The sequence below is a fragment of the Acanthochromis polyacanthus genome, chromosome 5, assembly GCF_021347895.1.
Source record: "Acanthochromis polyacanthus isolate Apoly-LR-REF ecotype Palm Island chromosome 5, KAUST_Apoly_ChrSc, whole genome shotgun sequence".
NCBI classification, from domain to species: Eukaryota; Metazoa; Chordata; class Actinopteri; family Pomacentridae; genus Acanthochromis; species Acanthochromis polyacanthus.
In genome coordinates this window covers 16,648,216-16,674,308 of record NC_067117.1, presented here as the reverse complement: position 1 = coordinate 16,674,308, position 26,093 = coordinate 16,648,216, and the positions used below count along the sequence as shown (strand labels likewise).

Below are 26,093 nucleotides of genomic sequence, written 5' to 3'. Positions count from 1 at the left end.
GGAAACTGTCTAATTGTTTTCTGACTCCAATTCATGCTGTGTATTGACACCATAAAGGCACCAACAAAGTTATATCATCACATAAAAAAAGGTTTTTTGAATGAAAACAGAACATTGAGGTTCTATCTCATGAGGTGGGATTCAAAGAAATAGCTGCATAGTTTGCTGATTAACACCTGAACTCCTCTTCAAACTTTAACTCTTGGACTGCAGTCAGAAAGTGCCGCTCTGGGTTTTCCTCAGTGCTGTTATCCTGCTAACTTTGTAACCCGGTAATGTGAGATGTGTGATTCTGAATACAAAATATAGACATTAGATGTTTTGAGTAGATGTTTTACTTTAAGATCTTTTCCAGCTTCACAAGAAATGTAAAACAACATATTACAGTTTGGCAAAAGAAACCAAAGAACATCATTAAAAAGGCAATAATTACACAAGTCAATCCAGAATCCATTTATGATTTACTACTCTTGGATTCTTTCTTGTGAGGTGAGGAATGAAATATATAAATTATGTGGAAAAAGCTTTAAAAAAACAAAACAAAAAAGAACCAAAAAAATCTTTTTTCTGGTGATAATCTAAACGCTTGTCTGGAAATGCAAGAAAGACAAAACGTGGCTGTACATCTGCTGGGAGAACAAACCCCAGAATCCGTTATCCTCCATGTGTGATGACGATCTCAATGTGAGTCCTCAGTCCTGCGGAAAACTGCAAGGAAGTTCTTCCCTCCATTTCTCTGAACTTTCTTTCCTTCCTCTGTACACGTACCCAAACGACCCACAATGATATCGTCCACCTGCCAGTAGAAGACAGAAGACTGAGTCACACGTCAGAATTTAGTGCACCTAAATTAGGATTTGTGACAGTTTATTCTCACCGTTTTTTTCATTGCCTTTAAATCATCAACAGTAGTCATTGTTGTAGTTAAAAGACTAGTGTGTAGGATTTCGAGTAATCGAAATGGAGCATAATATTCAGAACTGTTTTCTGTAGAGTCTAATTACCTCAAAATAAGGATCATTTTGTTTTGTGGTTACCCCCAAATTGAGTCCTTTGTATCTACAAAAGTAGCAGTTCTGGCATTTTTCATCACTATTTTTTTAAACAAATTGTTGCTCCTTCAGGATTTTAGTGATCACTGTAGGTTTTCCTAAACACTTGGATTAGGAAGGTGAGCCAAGCAGTGCTCAGCTTCCTGCAATCTAAAAACCAGATGACATCCTACATGCTATTCCTTTTAAAGAATGCTAACTGTAAAACAAAAGAAACTACATTTAATTATGATTCATATTTGCCTTTACATGGACTAGAACCTGGAGGTCATTTGGGTAGGACATTAATTGAGATACATTAATACCATTTCATGTCTGTATGCAGGTATGTAGTTAAAGTTACAGTAGGAGGTGACTAGCTTAGAGCAGCATACGGACCAGAAGTAGGAGGAAACATGTCTAATTCTTACTCATTAATCTGTTATTCATTAACAGATTAAGATTAATCTGCATACAAACATAAACGCAAAAACAATAGGCTATATAAGCTTCACTTCATGTTGTCCTGACCTAAATAACACAGCTCTCAAGTCAATCTGGAGATACTGAGAATCTTTGATAAGATATCTGCTATTTGCCAAAAAGATAAATAAAAAACACAGAAGAGTCAGCAAAATGCAGGAAATCTCTGCAAATGCTTCCAGAGCTTGTAGTCAATCAATCAATAACTCCAACCTGCTCCTGTACAACTATTTTAGTCAGAGGAATGATTTCCTCTATCTAAGAAAGTAAACCAGAAAACTAGTCCTATGCCATACCCCCATTTGACCTGTTTTCCTCCAATGAGCAACAAATGCTGTGACCCGTAAACACAGCGAAGAAAAGCTCCACATCAACATACCAGCTCTTCGTCTGGGACACGTGCAAACAGAGGATGTTCAGTGAAGTGCTTCACCATCCAGAGGTGGACTTCCTCCACATCTGTGATGGTATACACCAAGCCCTGACATGAGCAGACAGACACATGGAGGTTATTAACATGGTTCTGGGAAAAGTTCACTAATGAACCTTTAGTGGTGGCCAAACATGGATCCATTTATCAAATCAAAAAGGAAACGCAATGCACCGCATCAAGACCCCAAATGCAAACTTTTTCATCTTTTCTCAGTTATGTGTCTTTTTAAGCACATTTCAGACGCAGAGTTGAAGCTGTTTCATCACCTCCAGGGAGCCGTTTAACTGAAAAGATAAAAATAACCAACAGACGGCACAGAGGTGAATCACCTGTGTCGATGTAGTTTACTTTGGAGTCTGGACTGATAAAATTACTAGAACAGGGATTTCTTAGAAACTTAGCAGTGGCATAGATTTCCACACCGGTGCGTGACGGCACGTATGGGTGTTTTTTTTTTTCCAGAACAGGCAGGTGTGTTATCAGCACAAAATTCCCGTTAATCACTGCCATTTAATGCTGCAGGTGCTAGCCTGAAAACAATTTAGTTTGGGCTCATAGACTCTGGTTGATCATGCTGAGGAGCTGCCACTATGAATGAGCGTATTCTTGACAGCTTTCCAAACCACCAGCACAGTTGTGGTTGCTGAGGGTCCGTGTACACACACACATAGATGCACACACCGGAGGAAAAACACTAAAGTCAAATTTAGACACAAGCCTTCCATTGTTCCCGAGAACCTCCATCAGCGTTTACACTCTGTTCAAGTGTCCCACTGCTGCTCTGACAGCTCTGACAGGCAGGAGTCGGGTGTGTTCAGACGTCAACCAGCTGCAGGCCACACTGGTTGCTCAATTTTATTCCAGTGAATGCACGGACTTCTGCGCAGTGCAACAGATGAAGTGATGAGGAAATGTCAGCTTTGTGTTCATGTCTTTGAAATCAAGAAGTAAAATTTAGTTTACTTTAACTGTCTTGCAGCTGACACAAAAGCCTTATATACTTAAATCCCTCTGATGATACACAATCAGAAGTACAGTATTACAAAGGGTGCACTTTAATGCAGTTGTGACCATTTGCTGAAACACCGAAAATGCGTTTGTCAGCAGCAAACAATTTTTTTTAACAATAATTTTTACTGGACTCAAAGATAATAACAGAATAACAAAGATCCTGAAAAAGAGGCACAGAATGTATGATTTTGTTTTGAATTTTGGCTGCTCTTACCCTTTAAAGGCAAATCTGAACAATAAGAAGCTGCTGAATTGTTTGCTTTTTAAATCACATTTTGTAGATCGGCTAATTGCTTCATCGCTAGCTGGACAAGCACTCCTCATGTACGTACCCCAACTCTCAGCGTGTAGGCGTACTCTGCCAGCAAAGTGGAACTGATGATCCTCCATTTGTGCTTGGTCTTCTTAAAGTGAGGGTCAGGGAAGAGGAAGAACATCTTACTGAGCTAAAAGACACAAAAAAAAAAAGCTTAATAGTGCGTCAGATTTGAAAGGGTGTTTTAATTTTGTCATAATTGGTCACTGAGTAAGGACTGACAGGCAAAAAATGGGCAATTTTGTCCAATCTACGACACCATTAAAGGTCAAAAAGGAAAGAGGTCTGAATACTTTCTGAATCCCATTGTAACTGTGGTCCCCATGTTATTCTGTGGTTGGTTATTAAACACTGTGGATCGCAAAACTGGAATTTCCCTCCTTGAATTTTCCCCCCCATAAAGTTCCCTATGTGTCTGTCTTTGACAAGTGTGCAAGTGCAGGCTCCATTGATATTAGTCTGGCTGTTATATTAAAAATCTTTCCAGTCATTTTTTATTACTGAAAATAAATAACGTCAGGTACAGACAGAGATGTGGGGATAATCGCTGGGGACGGCTGCAGCCTCAGGGGCTCCTTGAGTGCTGATGGAAGATGGAAAAAAACCTCAACACTTTGAATTATTTTTGGGTTACAAAACACACTAAGAAGACGAAGAAAAAAGAAAACGTTTCGGGTCTTTCGGAATATGCTGCTTCAACACTTGTTTCACATGTCATGCATGTGAGAAGGATTGGGGTGAGATTTTAAACACTACTCTGGGTGGTCTTCTCCTCGTTCTCCATTTTGAAAGTCTGGACAGTTTGTGTGTCGATCATGTGCAAAGTAGACGACTAACATTAACGTAAGATGCAGCTGCAATGATTATTGTTGGTAAATTAACCTGAGATGTAGTGTATTTAAGGGCGCCGTAAAGCGAAAACGTCTCTGTCCAAACCATGCAGATGTCCTCTAAACGCTCCAAATCTCACAAAGACTCAACTCAGCATGCACAAATAGCAGTCAAATTATTTTATTAAACTACCTGAAATAGCCCTAAAGTATATCTGGATGAAGTGAATCCATGTGTTTCTATATGAAACACCTATCGGGTTGTTCCATAAATGTGCCACCGTTACAGCAATTACTCTCCACCGTTTGTTTCTCGGTTTATACCCGCTCCAGACATTTGAGGTGAAGGTTTTGATCCAGGGTACCTACATTAACCCTGGTACACTAAGTCCACTGTGTAATCTAAAGCGAGTTTCAACGAGTCATAGATTACTGCAGCTAATTGGCACGGATAAATGCCATCTTGCACTGTTCTCTGCTCAGCTGATGTGATGTCTTGCGTGTTAGTTAATGACCCCATTGTTGCGAAATCCCTGGATTTATTGAGCAATCTGTATCAATTAATTCAGTCCATATGTCGAACATGTGGAAAGTAATTATTTTTAGTCGGGAACATTTGGCCTGTGCGCTCTTATTGCCTTGGCAGTGCCAGGACAGACTGTAAGCCCTATTTTAAGGTTATTACAGGCTACATCCGATATATCGCAATAATGGACAAATGCACATCATAAGGGCCAGTATGAGGAATATATATTCATTGATTTCATTCAGCCTGCACTTAAACTTGAAGGACATTCAGCTTCAGAGGCTTCATTTATAATGTAGCCAAGTGAGAAAATAAAATAACTAACAATAGCAAAAAACCAAACAAACATATTAAACAACAAAATTAGTAAAATAATGAAAAAAGTTAGAGCACTCGAGGTTTCACAGAAAGCAAATCCCTTAAATCAAGAACAGCTGGAAGTAAAATACAAGGAAATTAAGAACCTGAATTGTCCAAACAATAAAAATGAGCTCAGCTTCAGACTGTTCTGCAGGTGCACAGTGAGCGGAACAAGCTGAGTGAAAACAGTCAGCACCTGCAGTGTGATCTGATCATTTGTGGCTGTATGATGAAGGCCCGCATTAAAGGACGGTACTGAGGTAATGTGAAGGGGTGAAAAACCAGAACGAGCCTCATAAATAGATAAACAGAGTGTCTATCATGCCTTACAGCTCACAGTGATGAGTGTCATAGCAGTGGTGGACTCTCATGCAGAATGATAAATAGAGCCTAAAGGCATATAGATGGGTGTACATTAGGATGGATATTAGGATTTTTTTAGTAGAAAAATTGCAAAAAACTTGTTAGAAAGAAACAAGGTCACCGATTGTGGTTTAACAGTTTGGAAGAAGCGATCCTGTTTGATAATAATTAGTACATGTGGGTCGTTCGGTCTGTGCTGATGATTCATGTTTTGCACTGAATCAGCTTCAAAAGAGAAACTTCTTCAGAAAGTCAGCACAAGAATCAGCTTTGATCAGGAGTCAGACTAAGAAAAGTGTGTTTACACATTTTCTGAAGACTGTATAAACACCATGGACTGTATGAAATTACATCACGCGACAATTAATCAATAGCAGAAGAAATTTAATCTCAGAGATTATTTGGACAAACGATCTATCGCTGTTTACACACACAGTTACCATTTTCCACAGTGGTGTACTGGTTAGCACTTTCGCCTTGCAGCAAGAAGATCCCCGGTCAAATCCTGGGGTGGGCCTGGGATCTTTCTCCACGGAGTTTGCATGTTCTCTCTGGGCATGCGTAGGTTTTCTCCGGGTACTCCAGCTTCCTCCCACAGTCCAAAAATATGCTGAGGTTAATTGGTTACTCTAAATTGTCCATAGGTGTGAATGTGAGAGTGATTGTGTGTCTGTATATGTAGCCCTGTGACAGACTGGCGACCTGTCCAGGGTGTCCCCTGCCTTTGCCCGAGTCAGCTGGGATAGACTCCAGCACCCCCCACGACCCTAGTGAGGATAAAGTGTTGTGTAGAGAATGGATGGATGGATGGATGGATGAAGTTGTGACTATTAAATAATGAAATTATATTATAATTCAGTGCTATTTATTTAAAGCAGACTAAAATTTTCAGGGTTTCTTTCTCTTTCTCTTGTCTTTGATCAGCCTATTCTATGTGGTTCTGCCATCGGTGCTGTGATTAGACTGACATGAGAAGATTCAAACTGTTCATGAGCGAGACCTCGCACATTTTACTGCTCATCTGACTCAGAGGTTAAATCGTAGTGTCCATGGTTTTACAAAATCCTGCTGTCCTGCTTGTGTGGTGATCATGCTTTTAGTGGTGCTTCATGTGCTCACTGCTCCATCGCATGCTTTACACTTTTTACACAGTGAAACCTGAACTAAAGCTCTTTAAAAATTACAACACAAATCAGATCGCAATATCTGCCAGTAAAACCCCCCATTAGGCATTTTTCGATAACTTGTTCAGCCTCAGGCAGCAAATATCTGAATCTGAAATACGGGTACCGAAGCAAAAGCAAAACTAAAGAGGAGTAGTTAAGCGTAGAAGAGTAAAAATACTCACACTATTTAATGCAAACGAGAATCGTAAAAACGTAATCTAGTGAAAATGTCAGATGTGTTTCATTTTCTTTAATCTCCTTCAAAGTGAAAAAAAACTCTCCTTTTTTTTTTTCTTTCTTTTTTTTTGTCTGCAAATCCGCTCAAAAATGACACCAACCACCCATGGCGTCATTACTTAAGCTTCATGCAATTTTTTTCTTCTTTGTGACTGTGAACATCACCTGCCCTCATGGCAAATTAACCTATCATGTTTATTTCAAGCTGTTTCCTACATTATGCCATTGAGGGCTGTGCACACCCTGGTGAAACATAAAACAAACACAGGACAGACAGAAAGGTGAGGCATAGACAGTGTTCTAAGAGAAAAGGTGCATTTTATTTATTTGTGCTCTTTAATTCACACCTTAAAACCAGTTACAAATCTAAGACCCTTCACAAACACCAGATACGACAGAATCCCAACTGGATCAATCATGAAGATGTCAGGAGACCACAAGAAGGATAGATAGAGCAGAGTGAGATCCACAGACACTAACCCAGCAACCTCCACTGACTCAGCGACTGGAGGAACACACTCTATTGAATTTTGGTAGGTGCCGGTGTGGTGGGTCTGGCATGCATGAAAACCTCCACCAAAAGGAGGGAGCTGTCCCCTCCAGCCCAAGGAGGTCCACACAGCCCCCCCGCAGGAGCCACCCGCAGAGAGCCAGCCCAGGAGCCCGGAGCGACCCCCGCCGACACAGCCAGAGCCTGAAGGCCCGCGCAGCAGAACGGGCAATAGCAGACCCCCACGGCGCCCCACCGGCCCACAGCCCCAATTCCCCCATGATACCGAGGGAGGGAGGGAAGGAGGGAGGCAGGGAGGCAGAGGACGGAGCACCAGGGGAGGCACAACAACCCAGGCCCCCGAGCCCGGCTGAGTGAAGCCCCGGAGGCCACGCCAGTAAACCTATTGTGATTTACCCTGTTACTGAGTTCACCAGCTCCCCGACTGGTGAACACTAGCCCTGCACCGTGAATGTGACCCACCCAAGTGTATATACAAGTGTGTGTGGTGCCTTAAAAATTGGGGGTCGGTGAGGCAGAGCAGAGGGTAACGAACCCTCCCCCTTCAGTCTCCCCGCAAGCCCAAAATGTGAATGTGTATGTAGTGCGTTAAAATTGGGGGAAATAGTGACAGGGTGGGGGCATAGACAGGGGACCACAGCACAGCATTGCACTGGGGCCTATCCCGTCTAATGACACCCCACCCCATAACCACCCACTCCCCAGGTAGTGTGGTGCATTAAAATTGGAGGGGAATTGTGGAGCAAGAGTAGTACATTTCCACCCCCACCCCAAGGGATGTGTTGTGTGCCCTATGTGTCTATTTACAAGGTGTATTGTGCCAAGCAAGTGAAGTGAGTTAAGAGGAGCGACCAACGGGGCCCCACCCAGTCAGGCGGATGGAATGGGCTAGGCCAGAATACCCCCACGCACCGTACCCGGTCCCTCTCCCCTCCCCCCTCCCCACCCTCCCAAGCCCCCCGCCCCGCCCCACACAGGCCCTCCCATCCCCCACCCACCCCCGGGGGAAGGGCAGAAGGCAGGAGAAGGAAGGGGAGGAGGAGACGACAAGAAAGGAGAGGACAGGCAGCAGAGCGGGAGGACGAGGGGGAAGGAGGAGGGAGGGGGCGAGGGAGAGGGGACAGGGAGGCGGAGGAAGACGGGAGGGGGGAGGCGGGGAGGGGGAAGAAGGCGAGGAGGAGGAGGGGGAGAGGAGAGGGTACCACGGGGCACCCAGAGGCCCACCAGACCGGAACCGCAACCGTTAGCCGAAGAGCAACAGGCCATGCCCGAACAGTGCCGCCCCGAGCCCCCCGGGCAACACCCCCGCGGGCACCGGGAGACGGCCGAGACGCATACGCGACTCAGCAGAGACCCGGGGGGCAGCGCCCGATCCAGACGGCCGCCAGGCCGCCGCGAGCGCCGGGAACCACGGGAGGCCGACGACACCACACAAAGCGGCCGCCCCCACAGAGAAAGCAAGACATGCGGCCCAGCCCGACCGGGCGCCCGACCCAGACGGCCGCCAGGCCGCCACCCGCGACGTTTTTAGTCGCAAATGGCGACCCGGCGACCGCCCAAACCGAGCGCCCGACCCAGCCGAACCGCCCACCACGCCCCCCCACGGAAGCAGTCACCCCGCACAACGCCACCAACCCCCACGACCCCGGCGCCCGACCCATTTTTTGAAAGAAATCATGATAAAACAGCCTTTGATGCAAATATTTCACAGATATAATTTGAATGCAAACAAAAATCTGAAAAAATAACTACATTGATGTTACTTATTTAGTTTCTTACCTCAAATCCAATATTCAGCACTTTCACATTATTTTTTTAAAACTGATTCCTAATAAAAACAAGCTAATTTAAAATTGTGCTTATTTGACTCTCCGTCTACAGTTTCCACCAGGGCAACGTCCTGCCCACAACACTATCTGATTGGTTACACCTCACAAATAATAGTCAAGCAACACTTCAGGATAAATGCTGAAACTTTTATCTTCAATTAGACATAAGGAGAACATAAATACATCAGAATATTTTAGCAAAGATTTCTTTTGATGTTTGTTGAATTCTAAATTTTGTCACCAAGATTTTCATTTTTACTGCAATTGTATATCAGTTCCAAATATCAGCTTTAGATCTACTTCCATCCATCCATTCTCTATACACTGTTTTATCCTCACTAGGGTCACGCGGGGTGCTGGAGCCTATCCCAGCTGACTCGGGCAAAGGCAGGGGACACCCTGGACAGGTCGCCAGTCTGTCACAGGGCTACATATACAGACAAACAATCACACTCACAGTCACACCTACGGACAATTTAGAGTAATCAATTAACCTCAGCATATTTTTGGACTGTGGGAGGAAGTCGGAGTACCCGGACAAAACCCACGCATGCACAGGGAGAACATGCAGACTCCATGCAGAAAGATCCCAGGTCCACCCCGGGATTTGAACCAGCGATCTTCTTGCTGCAAGGCGAAAGTGCTAACCAGTAGCCCACTGTGCAGCCTGCTTTAGATCTACTTGATTTAAAAAAATGAACTGGTGGACCTCTACACTCATAACAGCCTTTAAAGACAGAATCATGTTATGTGAGAAGAGGACAAGTACTTCTGTTAATGAAACCTTTTGTAAGATCTGGAGACCAAACATTCTTTGAGGGATTTGCTCATCGAGTCCAAGAAACATCCCTGATTCGTTATTTCATTAACCAGCAGCAAACACACACACGTGGGCCTACCTGTCCTTTGGAGAAGAAGTTGGGCAGATACTTCATCGCATTGCTGCGAAGGCAGGCGATGTTCTGGTAGTTGCCTGGTTCAGAAGCACGCAGCGACTTGATGCGATCCTGAACATAATCTGACACCTTCACCCGGATCTCCAAACCCAGCATGAGCTTATCTGGGAAAAGTGGAGATAACTCCACTGGAATGGAGACAAATAAATAAGCAGAAAGACACAAATATGAGAGCAAAATTATGGCCTGTCAAAACTGTAGCTGGAGCTGCATGATACTGGGAAAATGTACTGTTTTTCTGCAATATGAATTGTCCATCCATCCATTCTCTATACACCGCTTTATCCTCACTAGGGTCGTGGGGGGTGCTGGAGTCTATCCCAGCTGACTCGGGCGAAGACAGGGGACACCCTGGACAGGTCGCCAGTCTGTCACAGGGCTACATATAAGACAAACAATCACACTCACATTCACACCTACAGACAATTTAGAATTATCATTTAACCTTAGCATGTTATTGGACTGTGGGAGGAAGCAGGAGAAAACCCACATACACAAGGAGAACATGCAAACTCCATCTGAGGTCCAGGCTGGGATGTGAAGCAGGAATCTTCTAGCTGCAAGGTGACAGTGCTAACCACTGAGCGACTGAGTAAATCTGAGTAAATTATATTTTACCAGAAAAAACTTCTCTTGTAGCTTAAACACAGAAAGTGAGGACCCTGACAGTTTTCTTTTTGTATCAAGCAGTAACAAAACTGTAGCATGATGAGTTAATTTACTTAACGTCTTAGGATTCGACTATTTCAAACACCACAGTTTCGCTGCTGAAATGATAAACCGTGGAGCTCTGCTACAGGTGGATAGATCTGTGATATAACTACCTAAAAGTCCTCCGTATCCACATCCGATGTCTGCAAACTCCACTCTGTGGGTCTGCTCCTCAGGCTGGCTTCCACTGAAAAAGTCTGGATACAGCGTGGACCAGTCCATCTCCTCCGGACACACAGGACTGAGGGGGAAGGAGAAGGTGAAGGTAATAAATTGAGATTTTTCAATTGAAGGAAGTCTAAAAATGCTTTTTTTTTTATTGCTACAGCTTACTGGCTGTATAAAACTGAAGAAAAAAATCTTACAGAACTATCTATGATCGGAGGTTTCGAAAATTGAAACTTTTAACTTTACCAGCCAGAGGAAGTGAGCTTATAGGTTTCCCTGTCAGAACTTGCTTTTGTGTAAACTTGTATATGTATAAATGCACATGCAAGACTCCGGATATGACTGTCAAGAGTAGAGAAAACATTGTGAGGTGTGTTAAAGTGAGACACATGGACATCACTCACTAATCAAACGTGTGGTGAGCCATCGGGTTTGAATGGGCTCTCTGTCTGTAGTAGCGCTTCTGCGGCATTGACGAACTCATTTTGGACTGAAAAAATAAAACCGACGTTCACTCTGCCAGATAATAATCAGATAAAGACAGTTGTCCACTTCTGAACGGCGACTTTCCCAGAGTCACGTTTGTTTCTAGTTAGTTTACCACGGCTTGAGCGTCGCGGTGTTCTTACGTCATCATCACGCGACTTCTCAGGGTTGCCAGATTTGTTGAAACCGTTTGAAACATTAAACGTAAGATGGTTTAATTCAGGAAAATATGCTCACATTTAGTTCAGTAACGTCATACAAAAGCTATAAATTTCGCCTTTAATAAAGATGGTAGAGGATACTTTTCTTATTTTGCTGTGCGTTCATTTATTGTCATAAGACTGAAATCTAAATAGAAATTTAAACAAATATTGTAAATTTGTGTGGAAAAAAGTACACAGTTTGTCTTTAAAATGAAAAAGTATAGCATTTCGAGCTCATTAACGTTGTGTAGAACTGTAAGGCAAGGCATGCAAGCTTACTTATTTACTGTAGATGAGATGCAGCAACAACTGAAGAATCAATTAGTTGTCAACTATTGAACTGATCTGAAACCATTTTGATAATTGATCAATTGGTTTGGGTAATTTTTCAAGAAAAAAACTCTATACCCTCATACTCCAGCTTCTTCAGTTTTAATATTTGTTGCTTAATATCTTCCCATATGACAGTAAACTGAATATCATTCATTTATGGACAAAACAGACCATTTGAAGACATCCTCTTGGGCTTTGAGTAGCAATGATGTTTTTTGCTGTTCTCCGTTTGATCAGGTGATATAAAGGGATGTATTTTATTTTATTTTATAGCAGATATTTTAAAACTGCTTGGACACAATCATTTCTTTGACTTACATTTTAAGATTCTAAACCTCAATCTGTAAATATCAAGAGTTTCACATTTGTTTTAAAGTCACGTTCAATTCATCTTGTGGCCTAAAATGAGACAAAACAAAACACAAAATTTTCTACTCAGATCAACCAAATCTTTATTACAAAACATGAATGATATACATTTTCAGCAATTGTGTCACATCTCAAACTTTAAATAGGACTTTTTAATATCTGACCCAACAGTGCTGCTTCAAGTGACAACAGCTCAGATGAATCAGATCATGACGAACCCTCAGGAATACGTGGGAAAATTGGGGGGACCTTTGTTATGATGGTCACACAGGAGCACAGTCATTATCACCATCAAACTGTCTCTCATAAAGTCAAATCCAGATCAAACAACGATAATTTTTTTTTCTTCAGAAAGTAAAACAAAAGTCTTTTCAGTTACATTTCAAAACATTGGTCACGGTGGTTCAAAAAAAAAAAAGGCAATTAGCTTTAAGAATCAAAGCTTTGTCTTTTTCAAAATGTATTTTTTTCTTAATGTTTCACAGTCTTTTTATTTGAAGATAAAACTGTAATGTTCTCTTTTTCCCAAATCTTAGAAATACATAATTGTTCTTAGCTCAGGGAGAATCTGAGAGCAAAATACAAGACTACAAGTTCACGGCAGTGTTTATATGGCAGATTACAATTCTTTTTGTACTAAACTTCAGTCAACACTTTTCTTCAAACATTGCAGCACTTTTGTCTGCTTTAGTCGGCCTCATACGGTCGTCACTCTCATGACCACCTCATGGTTGTTGCTGTGCAGGTTGTTGGGTCTCAGCTGGCTGAGGATGTGCAAAATAGTATAGCCACAGTGGTGGTGGAGAATAGTCCTGACGTGGCGACTCGCCCTCCGGCTGCCGTCTGTGCCGCTGTGAGAAGAGTTCCTCTCAACACGACCAACACCTTTACTGTTGGAACTGATGGGGTCACCCAAGTCCTTCGCTTTCTCATAATTCAATACTTTCCACTGCTGGTTGACGGCCTGCCAGCGCTTAAAGATCCGGTAAACAGATGACCCTTCATGGATTATAAGGCCTGGGTGTAAAGGACATAGGGGTCGGGGAGGTGGAGGCAGGAAACAGGGTTTACATATAGACACACAGTTCTAAAAGAATCAGAAAGAACTGAAAGGTACAGACGGTGCAGAGTTAGTAGAAACTATATGTTCTCAAAAATAAAACGATTAAATGTACCATGCCTGTTGGTGGCTGTTTTGGAATTAGGTTTAGTGAGAAACGTGTTCATGAAAATCTCTTTACAAAATAAAACACAAGAAAAGACAGTAAGCAGTAAACATGCAGCATGAACTAATTTTATGTCTGTGCATATACAGTATATAAATATGCACTTTAATGTATTTTTAAGAGAAGTTGCTGTAAAGATACTTTGAAGATGTAAAGAGAAACTGTCTCAGTATTTAAGAGGTGTGGCCTTCAAAAATGAGTTCATATAAAACTAGGAGATCAAATTAAATGACAGCAAAAAAAAAAAAAACTCAGGGTGGTTAAGGGTGTGTTCGTTTCAAAACCAAATAGTAATCCTTTATTTTACTGGTCTGGAATTTTTTAATTGTTTACTTCAAAGGTTCTTGATAAATGCTCAGCAAATTACTTTTAATTACAGGGAGCATTATTTTTACCTCCCCAAACCCTAAACCAAACTAGTTTCAGTAATTTATTATGGTAACTAAATGATTCTTCACACGCAAAAACTGGGTAAAAGTTCTAGCCACTTAAGATAGATAACCCATCAGAACCATCACAGAGATATCAATGGGTGACAAATTCATTCTGCAGCAGGAAAACAACCAAAAATTTGCAGCAGAATCCTAAAGAAATGTCTTCAGCCATAAAAATGACAAGGAAACGAAAGTGATGATCTGAATGTCAGAAAGAAGCGCTCTGCATCATGCAGTCTGTCTGGGAATAAATGAAGAGACAGAAGACTTCTCCTTTAGAAGTGTGTGTGTGTATATTTGCAGTAATTAGGTTTTACTATTAAATTCCCTGTTAGAACCACCACATTACACATTTCATACTTCAGATTTCTGAGAAATTATTAAAAAATTACAGGTCTGTAAAATAAAAGGTAAAAGCGAAGCTGACAGTCAATTGGTCGATATATTCAAACCAAAATGTGAGATAACTCAGGGTAACAGTAGGACATCTGTGTCTTACCTATACAAACTATGTCCATGAAGCCGTACATGCCGTAGCAGATCTGGAAGAGAAGGTCCTGTCGCTGCCATTTGGCTGAGGGGCTGAGAGACGACCACACCAACCAGGAAATACTTGCAATGAGGAACAAAGAGCCCAGGATAATGGCTGCAATCTGCACCTTCTCAATCACAGTCAGAGAGATGGCCTGCCACTGAACACAGACAGAGACAAAAATAGACTGAAATGGTCTCTCGGGTAGAAATTGCAAACTGCCTCTTGATGATGTGAGACAAGAGTACAGGATTGGTCTCAATCCCTGACAAAGTCTTTGTAAATCAAACTGTTGTATGTCTGAAGAGCAGCATGTTTCAAGTTGGCATTTATTTCCCAGATGTGTTCGGAGAATCTTCAGTTCAGCTGACGGTTAAAAAACAGTATCTGGTTGCAGTGAAGTAGAGGACAGGCCTAATTTCACAAACACTCTTCTCTTTTTCTTGCTTTTCTGTCGCTGGATACAGTGCAGATTCATATAATCTCCATATATCCTTCATCCGTTTATCACGAACTGTCTCAGAATCTTACTTTTCGGATAATTAAAGACTTCTGCTGTGTTTGACAGAATTCTACGCTGTTTAAAAAAAAGTGATAATTTTCCTGCAGCCAAGGCACCAAAAATACTGCAAAGTAATGAAAAATAACTCATTAATTTTCCGTACTTAAAACGCAGTTTCTAGGCTTTGTTAAAAGTGTATTTTTTTGCTTTTTAATTTTTAATGGAGGATATTTATGTGTGTGAAAACAATGAAAACAGCAATAAATATGGTCAAATATTGCTATAATACACACACACACGTGTGCATGTGTGATTATTTTATGTATATTACTTAAAACCTTTATATTTATATATGTCACAGATGGTATTTGTTGTTTTACACTATAATTGTAAATTCAAATCACTTTTGTAATTTTATATTTTCATGTATTTCAAAATTGTTGAAGATACCTGTACAATAAAATGGAAAAGTTCTGTAAAATTAGAGATTTTTTTTTGTACAGTGTGTAGATTTCAGTTTGACTTAAACATGTCAGGACTTGAAACGTCTCTGTTCTCCATTCTGAATGAGCCTCATTGAGCCTCTGCTGGTCAGTATAGTGCACTAAAATGACTATAAACTCTAAATTGTAGATACTTTTTTGAATATTTTGAATTAAAGATTCCAAAAAGTATTTTTATTTTTCACAAACAGTCAGACAGTCTTTCTTTTAATAATTGCTGCTTTTGAAAAGTGTTATGTGACATTTTATTCTTCATGTAGATGTCTGCTGACTGATTCTGCAGGTTACGGCTGCAGCATCAGTCAGACAGAAGGGCATCTGAAGGTGCTTTGTGTCTGATAAGATCTGTTTTCCAGCACTCTGAGTGGAATCATTTGGTGATACCGTCTGTTCGTCTACCGTCCCTGTCGCTGCCACACACTGCTGCCAAGTCTTTGAAATGTGCACTGTCTCATAAATGTGTTCCTGGCATCTTCCAGTAAGCCCTCATGGCTTTATTCTTCTGCGTTTGTTCATAAAAACTGCATAAATATCTCTGGACAGCAAAGTGGAGCTTCTGAGCTTTCTGCTGGGAATCGGTGAATGTTGGACGAAGTCAGTCTGAAATGCGTCTGTGCTGGTGGTCAGTGTTGTGGAAAATTTATTCAGATCCTTCCAATACATAAATGTAAAAGCTCTCCTTTAAAAAGCAAAACCCTTCTTATGTGAAAGTACACGTGTTACCAGCAGAATGAAGTTAAAGTATTAACATAAAGATATTTGTTTTAGTCATTCTTAAATATGATATCAAGCTGCTGCATGTTTAAACTTCTTCATACCCAGTTTTGTATAGAGAGTAGATAAATCTGAGGACTCATCAGATGATTAATGGTACAGAAAAGAAGACAAAACAAACATCTGATACACAAACCTTTTTTTTTTTTCCAGTTGTTAAACTTTTTCTTTAGTCTTTGATATTGGATCCTCTGTCCCATTTATTGAAATGAAACCATATGAGTTTAGAGGAGAATTTCCCTGTTTAGTGGAGCTGTTTACAACTCATGGACATCTGTAACGCAATTCAGATTACACAGCAGTGGTTTAATCTTCTGCAATGTGTTGTATTGTAAAAGCTTGTTATGTAACCTGTTGTGTAAAATCCTCATTTTATGCATAACTTAAAGCTGTCAAACAAATATGGTGGAACAGAAAGTCCAATATTTCCCTCTGGAGTGTTGTGAAATAGAAGCATAAAGTAGCACAACATGAAAATACATGAAGTACTTTGAAGCTGTACTGAAGTGCAGCATTTGAGTAAATTCACTGAGTTCCTTTGTACTGCTGCTGGTGCTAATGTAAACTCTGCATGGCCTCTACTGTACCACATCATGGTTTATGATCGATGACCCTGAATGCGATTACCAAGCTTTTCTGTCAATCAGCCACTTAAATCTGGCAAAGTAAAGTTTGGACTTCCCACCACAGAGCCTGACTGTCTAAAGTCGAGGACATTTTCCGCACAGCTGCAGTTTTCCACAGCGAACACTGAAGACAGAGTCACACAGAGCACTCGGACTGTACCTGCAGAGGGTTTTTGGTGCTAATGGCCAGAACCTGGTACTTGAAGTAGCAGAGCTCACAGCTCCAGGAGCCTCTCTCACTGATCCAGCGGATAAGGCAGGACTGGTGAGTGCAGCGAACGGAGCCATCACAGCGACAAGGGCTCAATAACTCCCCCTGCAGAACACAAAACAGAGCTGCATGAGGCACGTTTACAGTGCTGAAATGGAATGGACTGGACCCCCTAGTGAGGATAAAGCGGTGTATAGAGAATGTATGGAAGGATGGAATGGAGACAGCCAAAATAGAAAAACTTCATCATGAATTTTAAAATCTCAGCAATGCTACCGTCACATTTTATCTACTGAAGTCATTGTCTGAGGCTATTATTAGTGATCATGGATATAAAGAAATACAACAGCTTGGAGCAAGCACTAATATGTATAATATCAGATATTATATATGTTTGAATTATTGACAGACTTTATATGTAATACTGTCTGTGTTGTTGATTAGTAATATTCAGAGAGAAAAATAGATATTAAATCATATCTAAATATAAAACAGAATGCAAAACTGGGAATACTGTTAGATACATCACAAATTAAAAAGCATTTTACAGTAGTTTTATTACATAATAACATTCATTTTCACTCCTATCATGTTTACAATTCATAGGTCACGCTTTTTAGATTTATTGTCCCAGGTTCACTTGAGAAACTGTGGCGACAGTTTTCTGAGACAGAGATGTTCAGTGAAGTGAGAATTATGTATGTAAGTAACTCTCTCTGGCGCTCTCATACAACCGCTTTGTGCACTAATAAGGAACCTCTTCTGAACAATGATGAATCACTCTTTCATAAATATGTATTATTCCCACAGTGCTGAATCGTCTCCATCAGCGGTGAAGAGGCTCCTGTAACTCTGTCCTGAGCCATCCTGGTCCTGCTGACTCCTCATCTTCATCTGACAGCTTCTTTCTAGCACTTACTGCTTCACCAGCTTCATTGTCACTTCATACTACTTTGAACTTTATTTGGCTTTTTGAGCAGTTACTTTGTGCCGCTGGGCTGTACTGCTGAAGCTTTGTCACTGTATTTCAGAGGTGAAATAATCTAATTTCCTGAAAAAGAGCAAGCTTTGAATAAATAAGGAAATCAAATCAATTAAATCTACACTTCTCAGCACGTCTCAGTATAATTCTGTTTTATAACTTCATCACAATATGTTTCTTGAAATGACTATTTCTGTGTTTACATGCCAACATTAGAATTTCCGTCCAATATAAACACAGTTGTGTGACTGTGTTGATTTCACTGGTTATTTTTAGCTCGCTGTTTTATGATTTGTTTTGTTGTTTTGTTATTTTGGTGGTAATGTCTTTATAGTAGGATATTAAGAGGTACGAAAAGCCTTTATTAATCCCACAGCGGGCAAATGTGCAGCGTTCAGCAGCAGAATGCAGATAGTGCAGAACTGTAGAGACATAAGAATGAAAAATCTGAAGTAGGCAAGAAATACATGCAAGTACTGCTGATGTTGTAAAGATTCTTCTATATTTTAATATTCAGATATTGCACAGGATTACTTTAAATGGACAGATTCTTCCATGTGTAGCACTCACTCCGCAATAGTCTGTCGTCACTCTGTAATAGTTCATTGTTGGCCATCAAGATTCCAACATGAACAAGACACTTGCCAGTCACAATCAGTCACAAGCAGTCAGTCAGCCACTTCCATATTACTGGACCTCCTCACTGTCAGTCACAACACCTGAACCAATCACCAGCAGTCTCTCTCTCACCTGGAACCCACTCAATTCCTTTGTTTGAAGCATATCCGCTTCATTCAGTCACACACAGCAGTAATTTGAACAACAGGATCACCCCACACATCTCTGGAAAACTGTTCACTTTTCACAAGCCTGGACACCTGGAAATCACACCATTAAGGAGGAAGTGAGTTCAAACTTTTGCTAAGCATGTTAAAAGCTTTTTAGCATCATGCTAATGCTCATACCAATGCCAACAGGCCTTCACCACTGGAACCATGCTTTTAGATTTCTGGATGTCACCCACCTGAGCACATACAGTGCTGAATGTTGGTTAGGCTTCTATGGAGGATTTGATTTGATGGCGAGCTACCCTGGAATGAACTGGAAACAGCTGGCTAGATTCTTCTTCACCCACCCCACTGTTGGCAGGCCTCAAGCCTCACAGGTTCATCCCTTCCCCACTGGTGTGGTAGGACTTGCTTACTTGCTTAGATAGATAGATTCACCCTGTTTGGATTTGTTTTGTCTGGTTTATGGACTTGTCTTATGAATTAATTATTTTGATTAACACCACTGGCAACAGTGGAACCACGCTCACCTGAATTTGTCATTGAATTGTCAAACTGAACATAGCACTGTTGCTTTTGATTGTTAAAAGTGAAGCTATTGAATTACAGGTGAATGTTTGATTTATTCTCACTCCGATTTTCTGTTATTGTTTTGTTAAATTATTTTGCTCATTGTTTTGGCTTGATGTATTCAAGTATTTTTTGTTGATTATTTTTTAATACATTACCGGTAATCTAATTTCTGAGTCTTGTGTTCGTTAATTTTCACTCAGCTCCCAGAGCCGAACCCTTTCCATAGCCTAGCCCTTAGCCCACCATTCCATTCCAAGTGCTTCACATGAGTAGAAAAATAGTGATGTTAAAATACTGAAATTGCACAGATTATAATGGTATCACACAAATTATTCTATATGTAGAATAAATAGATATTATACTAAAGATGAAAAAAAAATGCTGCTAATGTACAGGTTTGAATGCACCGGAGTGAAACATGTTTTCTTTTGTAGATGTTCCACTTGAATTTTCTCGAGTCCTGGATGTGTTTTTCTCACATATCAGCTGACTTGTGTCACATGACAGTTTAATGAATTTTAAATGCAGCACCTGCTCCCATTGCACTGCACACTCTGAAGTTGAAATGCGCCGGCTTTTCATGTATTAATAAAAGACTTTTCTATTTAAAAGTAGACTGCCACAGTTTCTCTTTAGACTGCAGACCAGCACTAAGGACAGCCAGTATTCTTTCACCTTCATGGCCTGTTTTGTATTTTGATAAGTGATAGTTGCCCATTATAGAGATGCGTCTTTGTTTCTCTTATTTACTCAGATGTATATTTTAGCGTTTTCTCCTCTGTTTTTGCTTGTTGTTGATGGGTTGTGGTATCTTTCTGGCATTGCCTATATGCGATATTATAAACTGGTATTGGTTGTATATACTTCGCTTTTTTGACTGTGATCTATTACATATATATTTTCTTTTTAACTACTGTTGTACACACATTTTTTCTAAATAGTATTTGTGACATCACATTGTATTGAAGTTAATGTGCGATAAGATAAGAGCTAAACGTGTTAAAGTTCTCACTCGTGTTTTAGAATTTTATGTTTGTTTTTTTTAAATCTTGCGGCCACTCTAACAAAGGATTATAACATTTCTACAATAACAAAGCCATGTGCTTTGACTTTTTGGGGGGCAATCCATTCACTTTTTTGGGGACATTCCCTACAGCAGCATATTTAAATGTCAGAATCATCATAGTTAGTCTGTTCTGATGCCTCAGGGCAGCAATAAAGACATTTTCTCTGATGCCTCAGGGCAGCAATAAAGACATTTTCAACCATATAAATTGTCCCAAAAGCGTGGAAACAGAACGGCACTGGCTCTCCTTGGTCCAGCTGAATCTTTGGGATGAGATTTTTGAATCAATGATCAGCTCCCAACTTGACACACTTGCAGACTTCCTGAGAAAATCTTTCTGGCAGTTGATTCCTATTTAATTGTGACTAATTAGTGTATAAAGCGAGTGCACCTCATTATTACCCAGATATTTCCAGCGACATGTGAGAAGAGCTGTGTGCTGACTTGAAAGGAGAATATGACTGGCTGATCTTTTTTCCGTGCTTATCTCCTCTCGACCGCATAACCAATCAAAGGACACGTCTGCCTTTACATCCTCAGCTGCAGACACTCAAAGCATGCATTTATAATAAAGTGACAGTATGTGATATTCCTGCTTAATGTGACTATCTGGCTGCTTAACACCTTCATCGGAGGACTGTTTCCTCCTCTCATGTCAGTTTTCTGTAGCCTCAAAAGAAATCGCGGGACATCTGGTGCAGGTTTTTGTTGTCAGTATGAGGCTCCCTGAGGCCGTCGGACTGACAACACCCTCGCTCATCTCACTTTATTTTCTGTCTGACTCTCGATTATGTGTTAGATCTTTAATTAGTTGGATATCTGGAGGGGAAGCAAAAACTTTCTAAGACCTCCAGCAAAGTCTATCTGTTCAAGGTTGACTTCATCCTCAGACCTTCATGTCTTGGACAAAGATGACACAGACATTTTAAAAAATGTTTTGCTTCACTTTTTTGTTCTCCTGCATGCGACTAGAAAACCCCTCTGCTTCACCCCTCCATTATTGGATTTCACTGAAGAGTCCTTGAGCAAATTTATTGAATGCTGCGTCCCTCACTTAAATACCTCTGAATAATAATGAGCATAAATAAGCAGCTCTTAGAAGTTATATGTCGAGGAATCATTCTTGGAAAGCTTTCTTCATCGCTTTTTTAAAAACAGTCTAATTTTGTGCATCAGACACTGAATCTCTTACTGCAAGGACTTCACTGGGTCGCATAGTAAATCTAAAGCTCCTCCTGCTTCCTTCCTGCCTATTCTTAACTGATGCCCTTTGTCTGCCCACTGCTATTTTCAGATCACTGCTGATGGATTAATTCTCTTTTTTAAAGCCTTCGTCACTCTGGATTTCTACTTTGCTGCATTCCACGGATACTGGCATCAGTTTGATGCTAATTTAAAGTAACTGAAATCTTCATCGTGTGTTTGCTTAAAGGGAACTTCACTGATTTTACACATCAAAGTCTGTTTACAGGTCTTGAGGAGAACTGTGACACAGCGAGTAAAAAAGTTGTTAAAAAGACTCACAGCCCCAGAGGGAGCCGTGTGAAGTCACTGGAGTGACTCAAGTTGAGTCAAGTGATGTGACTTCGGCTTCCCTGCAGCCCACTCCTCAGCTCTGCTTCAGGGCGCTGCAACACCGGGCGACGTTCGCCAACGTTACACGCTCAAATCTGAGCCCAAACTACCAGCAGGTGAGTTGCATTGTAGGAAATGGGCAACGTTTTGGAGCTTGACCCATTCCTGGAAGTCAAAGTCTGGATATTGTGGTGTATTTTTAGATAGCAGACTAGCAGATTGCATGTTGCCACTGGAGGGGCTGAAGAGTCTGAGCGGCTGGAAGAAAGACAAAAAGAGTGGCCTCTGAGAGCTGCAGTTTAATGTATAGGTGATTGTTAGCAAGTGTAAGATGCAAATACATGTGATGATTGAGTATTAAAAAACTGGAATCTAATGGTATAAAATTCCCTAAAATGAACAGAAAGAGGTATTACTTTCAAAAAAGGGGATATAAAGTGAGGTTTTCTGATTCAGTTTTTGCATCTGTGCTTAGTTGTACTGTGTTGAATTTACAGAAAACCTCAGAATTACACCCAGCTGTCTTACTTTATTCTTGAATCATCTAACTTTTTCTAAAAAAAAAATCTATTGTGGAGGATCTGAAGATTCACTAGCCCATCTGAAGAGATTTTATCCAACAGTATCAGCCTCTGCTGCTTCAGACTTCACTGCTCTTTAACCTGTTTTTCTCAAAAAATCCCACAAATTCACTGAAGTGCAAACTGAAATGCTGGAGCCCACATTTAAACTGAAATTGGAAGCAGATCAGCTGGTGGTAAACCCTGCAGATTTGGCCTCACAGGCTTTATTTACAGATAAAATGGTGCACAAAATATTCTTAAATGAGTCAGTTTCTTACACGACATTTGGTTCTGATGTTTTGTGGGGTTCTGGGTGAGTTGTCTGCTGTTTATCTCAAGTTTCTCATTCTGATGATGCCATTTATTAGTGGAACAGAGAGCTTGGCAGAATGACTTTGTGAAAGACATCTGAGCACCATGCGTCCTGCTTAAGTGCCCATGTGCAAGGCACCAATTTAGGGTTCAAAGTAACTGCATTCTTAAAATAATAGTTTTGGTTCAACGTGAAAAATATAACAGTTTGCATCCCTCTTTTTGAGCTGGGACAACATCCAAGGAAATATCTTCCACCAGCACAATATGTTAGGAGAACTAGCCTTTACCCTACAATCAGATATTGGTATTGCCAATCTCTTATGATTGGTAGCATCAACAAAAGTTTACTCACAAAATGACATTGCTTCAAGTAGGGCAGTTTGTCTAATTTTCTATGTAGAGTTAGTAGTATTTCAGTATTTTTAAGTGTCATGCACTTATTTTACTATTCGAAACATGTTTTCAAATGAGTAAATTTCAAAAATTAAGTTGCTCCAGTGGGGACTTGAAATCCTGACCTTAATGTGAAAAAAACTGGAGTCATCAAGCCGATTTGAATCAGTTACCTCAACTCAAATTCAGTTTCAAATGCAGAAATATTACACACAATATTACTTTGAATGAATTAGATTTTTTTTTTTTAAAATCTTGCAACCATGTATTTAATTTATTGCGAGGAAGAAGTCCCTTTGATCACTTTTTAGAGTGATGTTTCCTAACTTACCACATCAGCACCTTTATTTCCAAACTTTACCTTCTCCGGCCCCTGGAAGCAGATCCGGCACTGCGGCGATCGCATCCCGCTCTCGGAGAGACTCGGCAGGGACGCAGCGTCCAGGCCTCCTCCGGCTCCTCCCGCTTCTTCTCCTCCTCCTCCCTGCGGTTTGGCTCCTTCTTTCTCCTCAAACGCCAGGCTGCGGGGCCGCGGGTCGGAGCCGTAATATTCCTCCTCGTCGTCCCGGTGAGAGCAGCTCAGCTGAGGCCAACCGCAGCCTCCGATCGCGAGTCCCCTCATCCGGGGCTGCGTGTCCGGGTCGGTGCCGGTGTCAGTCCTCCTGCTGGATCCGGAGCGCATCAGTAGCAACACTTTGAGTTCATTGAAAAACATGCGGATCCGATACTTGAACATTCTTGAGCAGCTCTTTTACTACACAGGCAGCAAGTGCTCTGTGAAAGCAAGCAGCCTTCAGCGAGACTGTGGCAGGTCCATCACATTATTATTATTATTATTATTGTTATTATTATTATTATGTGGGCATGTGATTCAAACAGACAGGTCACTTCCTAGTGAATAAAACACTGATCTCCTTCGAGAAAGCACACGAAAAACATGATAGGCTATTAGATCAGCCCATAGCTCTTTGCATATCCTGTTGTTATAGCATGTGCACCGCCATCCAGCCAATGGGGAAGGATTATTTTTCATGGATAGAGGCGTTTTCTTTCAGGATTCAATGGAGGCTGAGAGCCACGAACTCTAAAGGCTCCAACACAGAGTGGTCCAGCAGCAGCATCCTCTCCATCACCCTTCATCCTCAGTTTGGAGAGTGTTTGGAGGTTTTAATTGACCAATGTGTTTGCCACTAAATGTTCCCAGGCGCACAAAATAAAAATAAAAAACACAGCCAGGGTATCTGATGGGGGGGTTGGTATCAAATCCTATTAACAACTAAGTCAAATCCGATTTATATTCCAGTTTCTCATTCAGCCTATACCTACAGGGAGGTGAAATTACCCGAGGTGACAAGCGTGTATCCTTTGTTGTCTCGTAGTGGCATCCATCAGTTCATCTTCATCGGAGCTTGTTTTGTTCTTTATTCCTCTGACAGATCGAGCAGGCTTCGTCCCACATCTTTACCTCCTTACAAAGTTCCAGTCCAGCTATGTCAGATCCTAAAACATCGGATCAGGCGCACAATAAAAATCCACCTCATGACAACTTGCAATGCCACTTCTTTTTCCATCCATCTCTGCGCCACAGAGCAGGAAGAGCGAGAGGATGCCAGATATGGATTCGTGCGAACACATACACCAAAAACACCGAGAGCCGACAGGAGGCTGCTAAAAACAACTGCACGCCGTCATCTTCATCCTCTTCCTCACCGAATCACATCAAGGCCTCCGGAAATCACCGGGACAATAAAGTGCCACTTCACATGGTAGCTTGGAGAGATGCGCCTGGATCGGTTCATCTCCTTCCTCATAATCCTACAGGATGCCGGATGTTTGTTGTTGTTTTTTTTTTACCCCCTTCCAGAATGGTTCTCCGGCTACAAAACACAAACTTCTGTGTATGTGTGAGCCACAGTTTTGCATGAAGGCAGCCTGATCGGTGGGTGTAGCTGAGCAGAGATGAGCTCCATCCTGGTGGGCGGTGAGCTGACGGACTGTGGCTGCTGTCCAGGGTGCTGAGATCCGAGTGACGTGGCGGCCACGTGCTGATATTCATCTGCTGGTCGAGAGAAGAAACAATTAGTCCATTGTAATACAGCCAGGAGTGTGTGTGTGTCATCAGACTGTAATAAACAGAACAAAAGCTCTCCAGGGTTCGGTACATGTAGACACAGTGTGCAGACTCAATAGAGCCACCAGCAGCACAATACAGCGGTCAGATAATTGTTGAGAAGGAGACCGTTTCATATAGATAGACAGATATAATGAATATAGATGTATGATATACAAAAGACAGTCTTTTTTAGAACGCATATCATGTGCTGCTTGTTTCTACACTCAGAAAATTACAGGTGCCAACTGGAACCCAAAAGCCCTTATCAATCTAATCTTAAGTAAATCTATGAAAAACTCAATTATACTGACTTACATAAACCTTTCAAGTTGCAAACATTATTTCAGTAAGCTGGGTTGATATAATAATGTTGCTAACACCAGCTGGATATTGTTTGTCATGTAAACTAAGCTTTCTGCATTTATTTTAAACTAAATTCAAGTCAAGGTAACTTAATAAAATTCTTCATGTGGGATTCAGGTTTTAAAAGTTCCGTCTCTATTTCAACGTGTATTTAAGAATGTCTAAGTATCAATAGCACCTCTGGGTTTGCCATTAAAACATATTTAACATTTTGGTTTCTTGGACTGTTGGA

General features: G+C 41.1%; 2 protein-coding genes across 3 annotated transcripts; both read right to left on the bottom strand.

The window, feature by feature from the left end:
- Positions 1-317: 317 nt before the first annotated feature.
- On the bottom strand, positions 318-11,568 carry mettl1 (methyltransferase 1, tRNA methylguanosine). Of its 2 annotated transcripts, XM_022197455.2 has the most exons (6): positions 11,336-11,568; positions 10,877-11,004; positions 9,996-10,180; positions 3,291-3,404; positions 1,894-1,995; positions 318-796 (listed from the first exon to the last, which is right to left on the bottom strand). In XM_022197455.2, exons 1-6 carry the CDS (start codon positions 11,413-11,415, stop codon positions 680-682), a joined length of 726 nt encoding a protein of 241 aa, XP_022053147.1. In that variant the 5' UTR covers positions 11,416-11,568; the 3' UTR covers positions 318-679. The 2 variants fall into 2 exon arrangements, with proteins under 2 accessions (XP_022053147.1, XP_051804735.1); XM_051948775.1 differs by lacking the exon at positions 1,894-1,995.
- An 812-nt stretch (positions 11,569-12,380) lies between these two features.
- On the bottom strand, positions 12,381-25,432 carry LOC110953455 (E3 ubiquitin-protein ligase MARCHF9-like). Its single transcript, XM_022197456.2, has 4 exons — positions 23,747-25,432; positions 17,080-17,235; positions 14,482-14,674; positions 12,381-13,339 (listed from the first exon to the last, which is right to left on the bottom strand). The coding sequence occupies exons 1-4, from the start codon at positions 24,119-24,121 to the stop codon at positions 13,020-13,022; spliced, it is 1,044 nt and encodes a 347-aa protein (XP_022053148.1). The 5' UTR covers positions 24,122-25,432; the 3' UTR covers positions 12,381-13,019.
- Between the last annotated feature and the right edge of the window lie 661 nt (positions 25,433-26,093).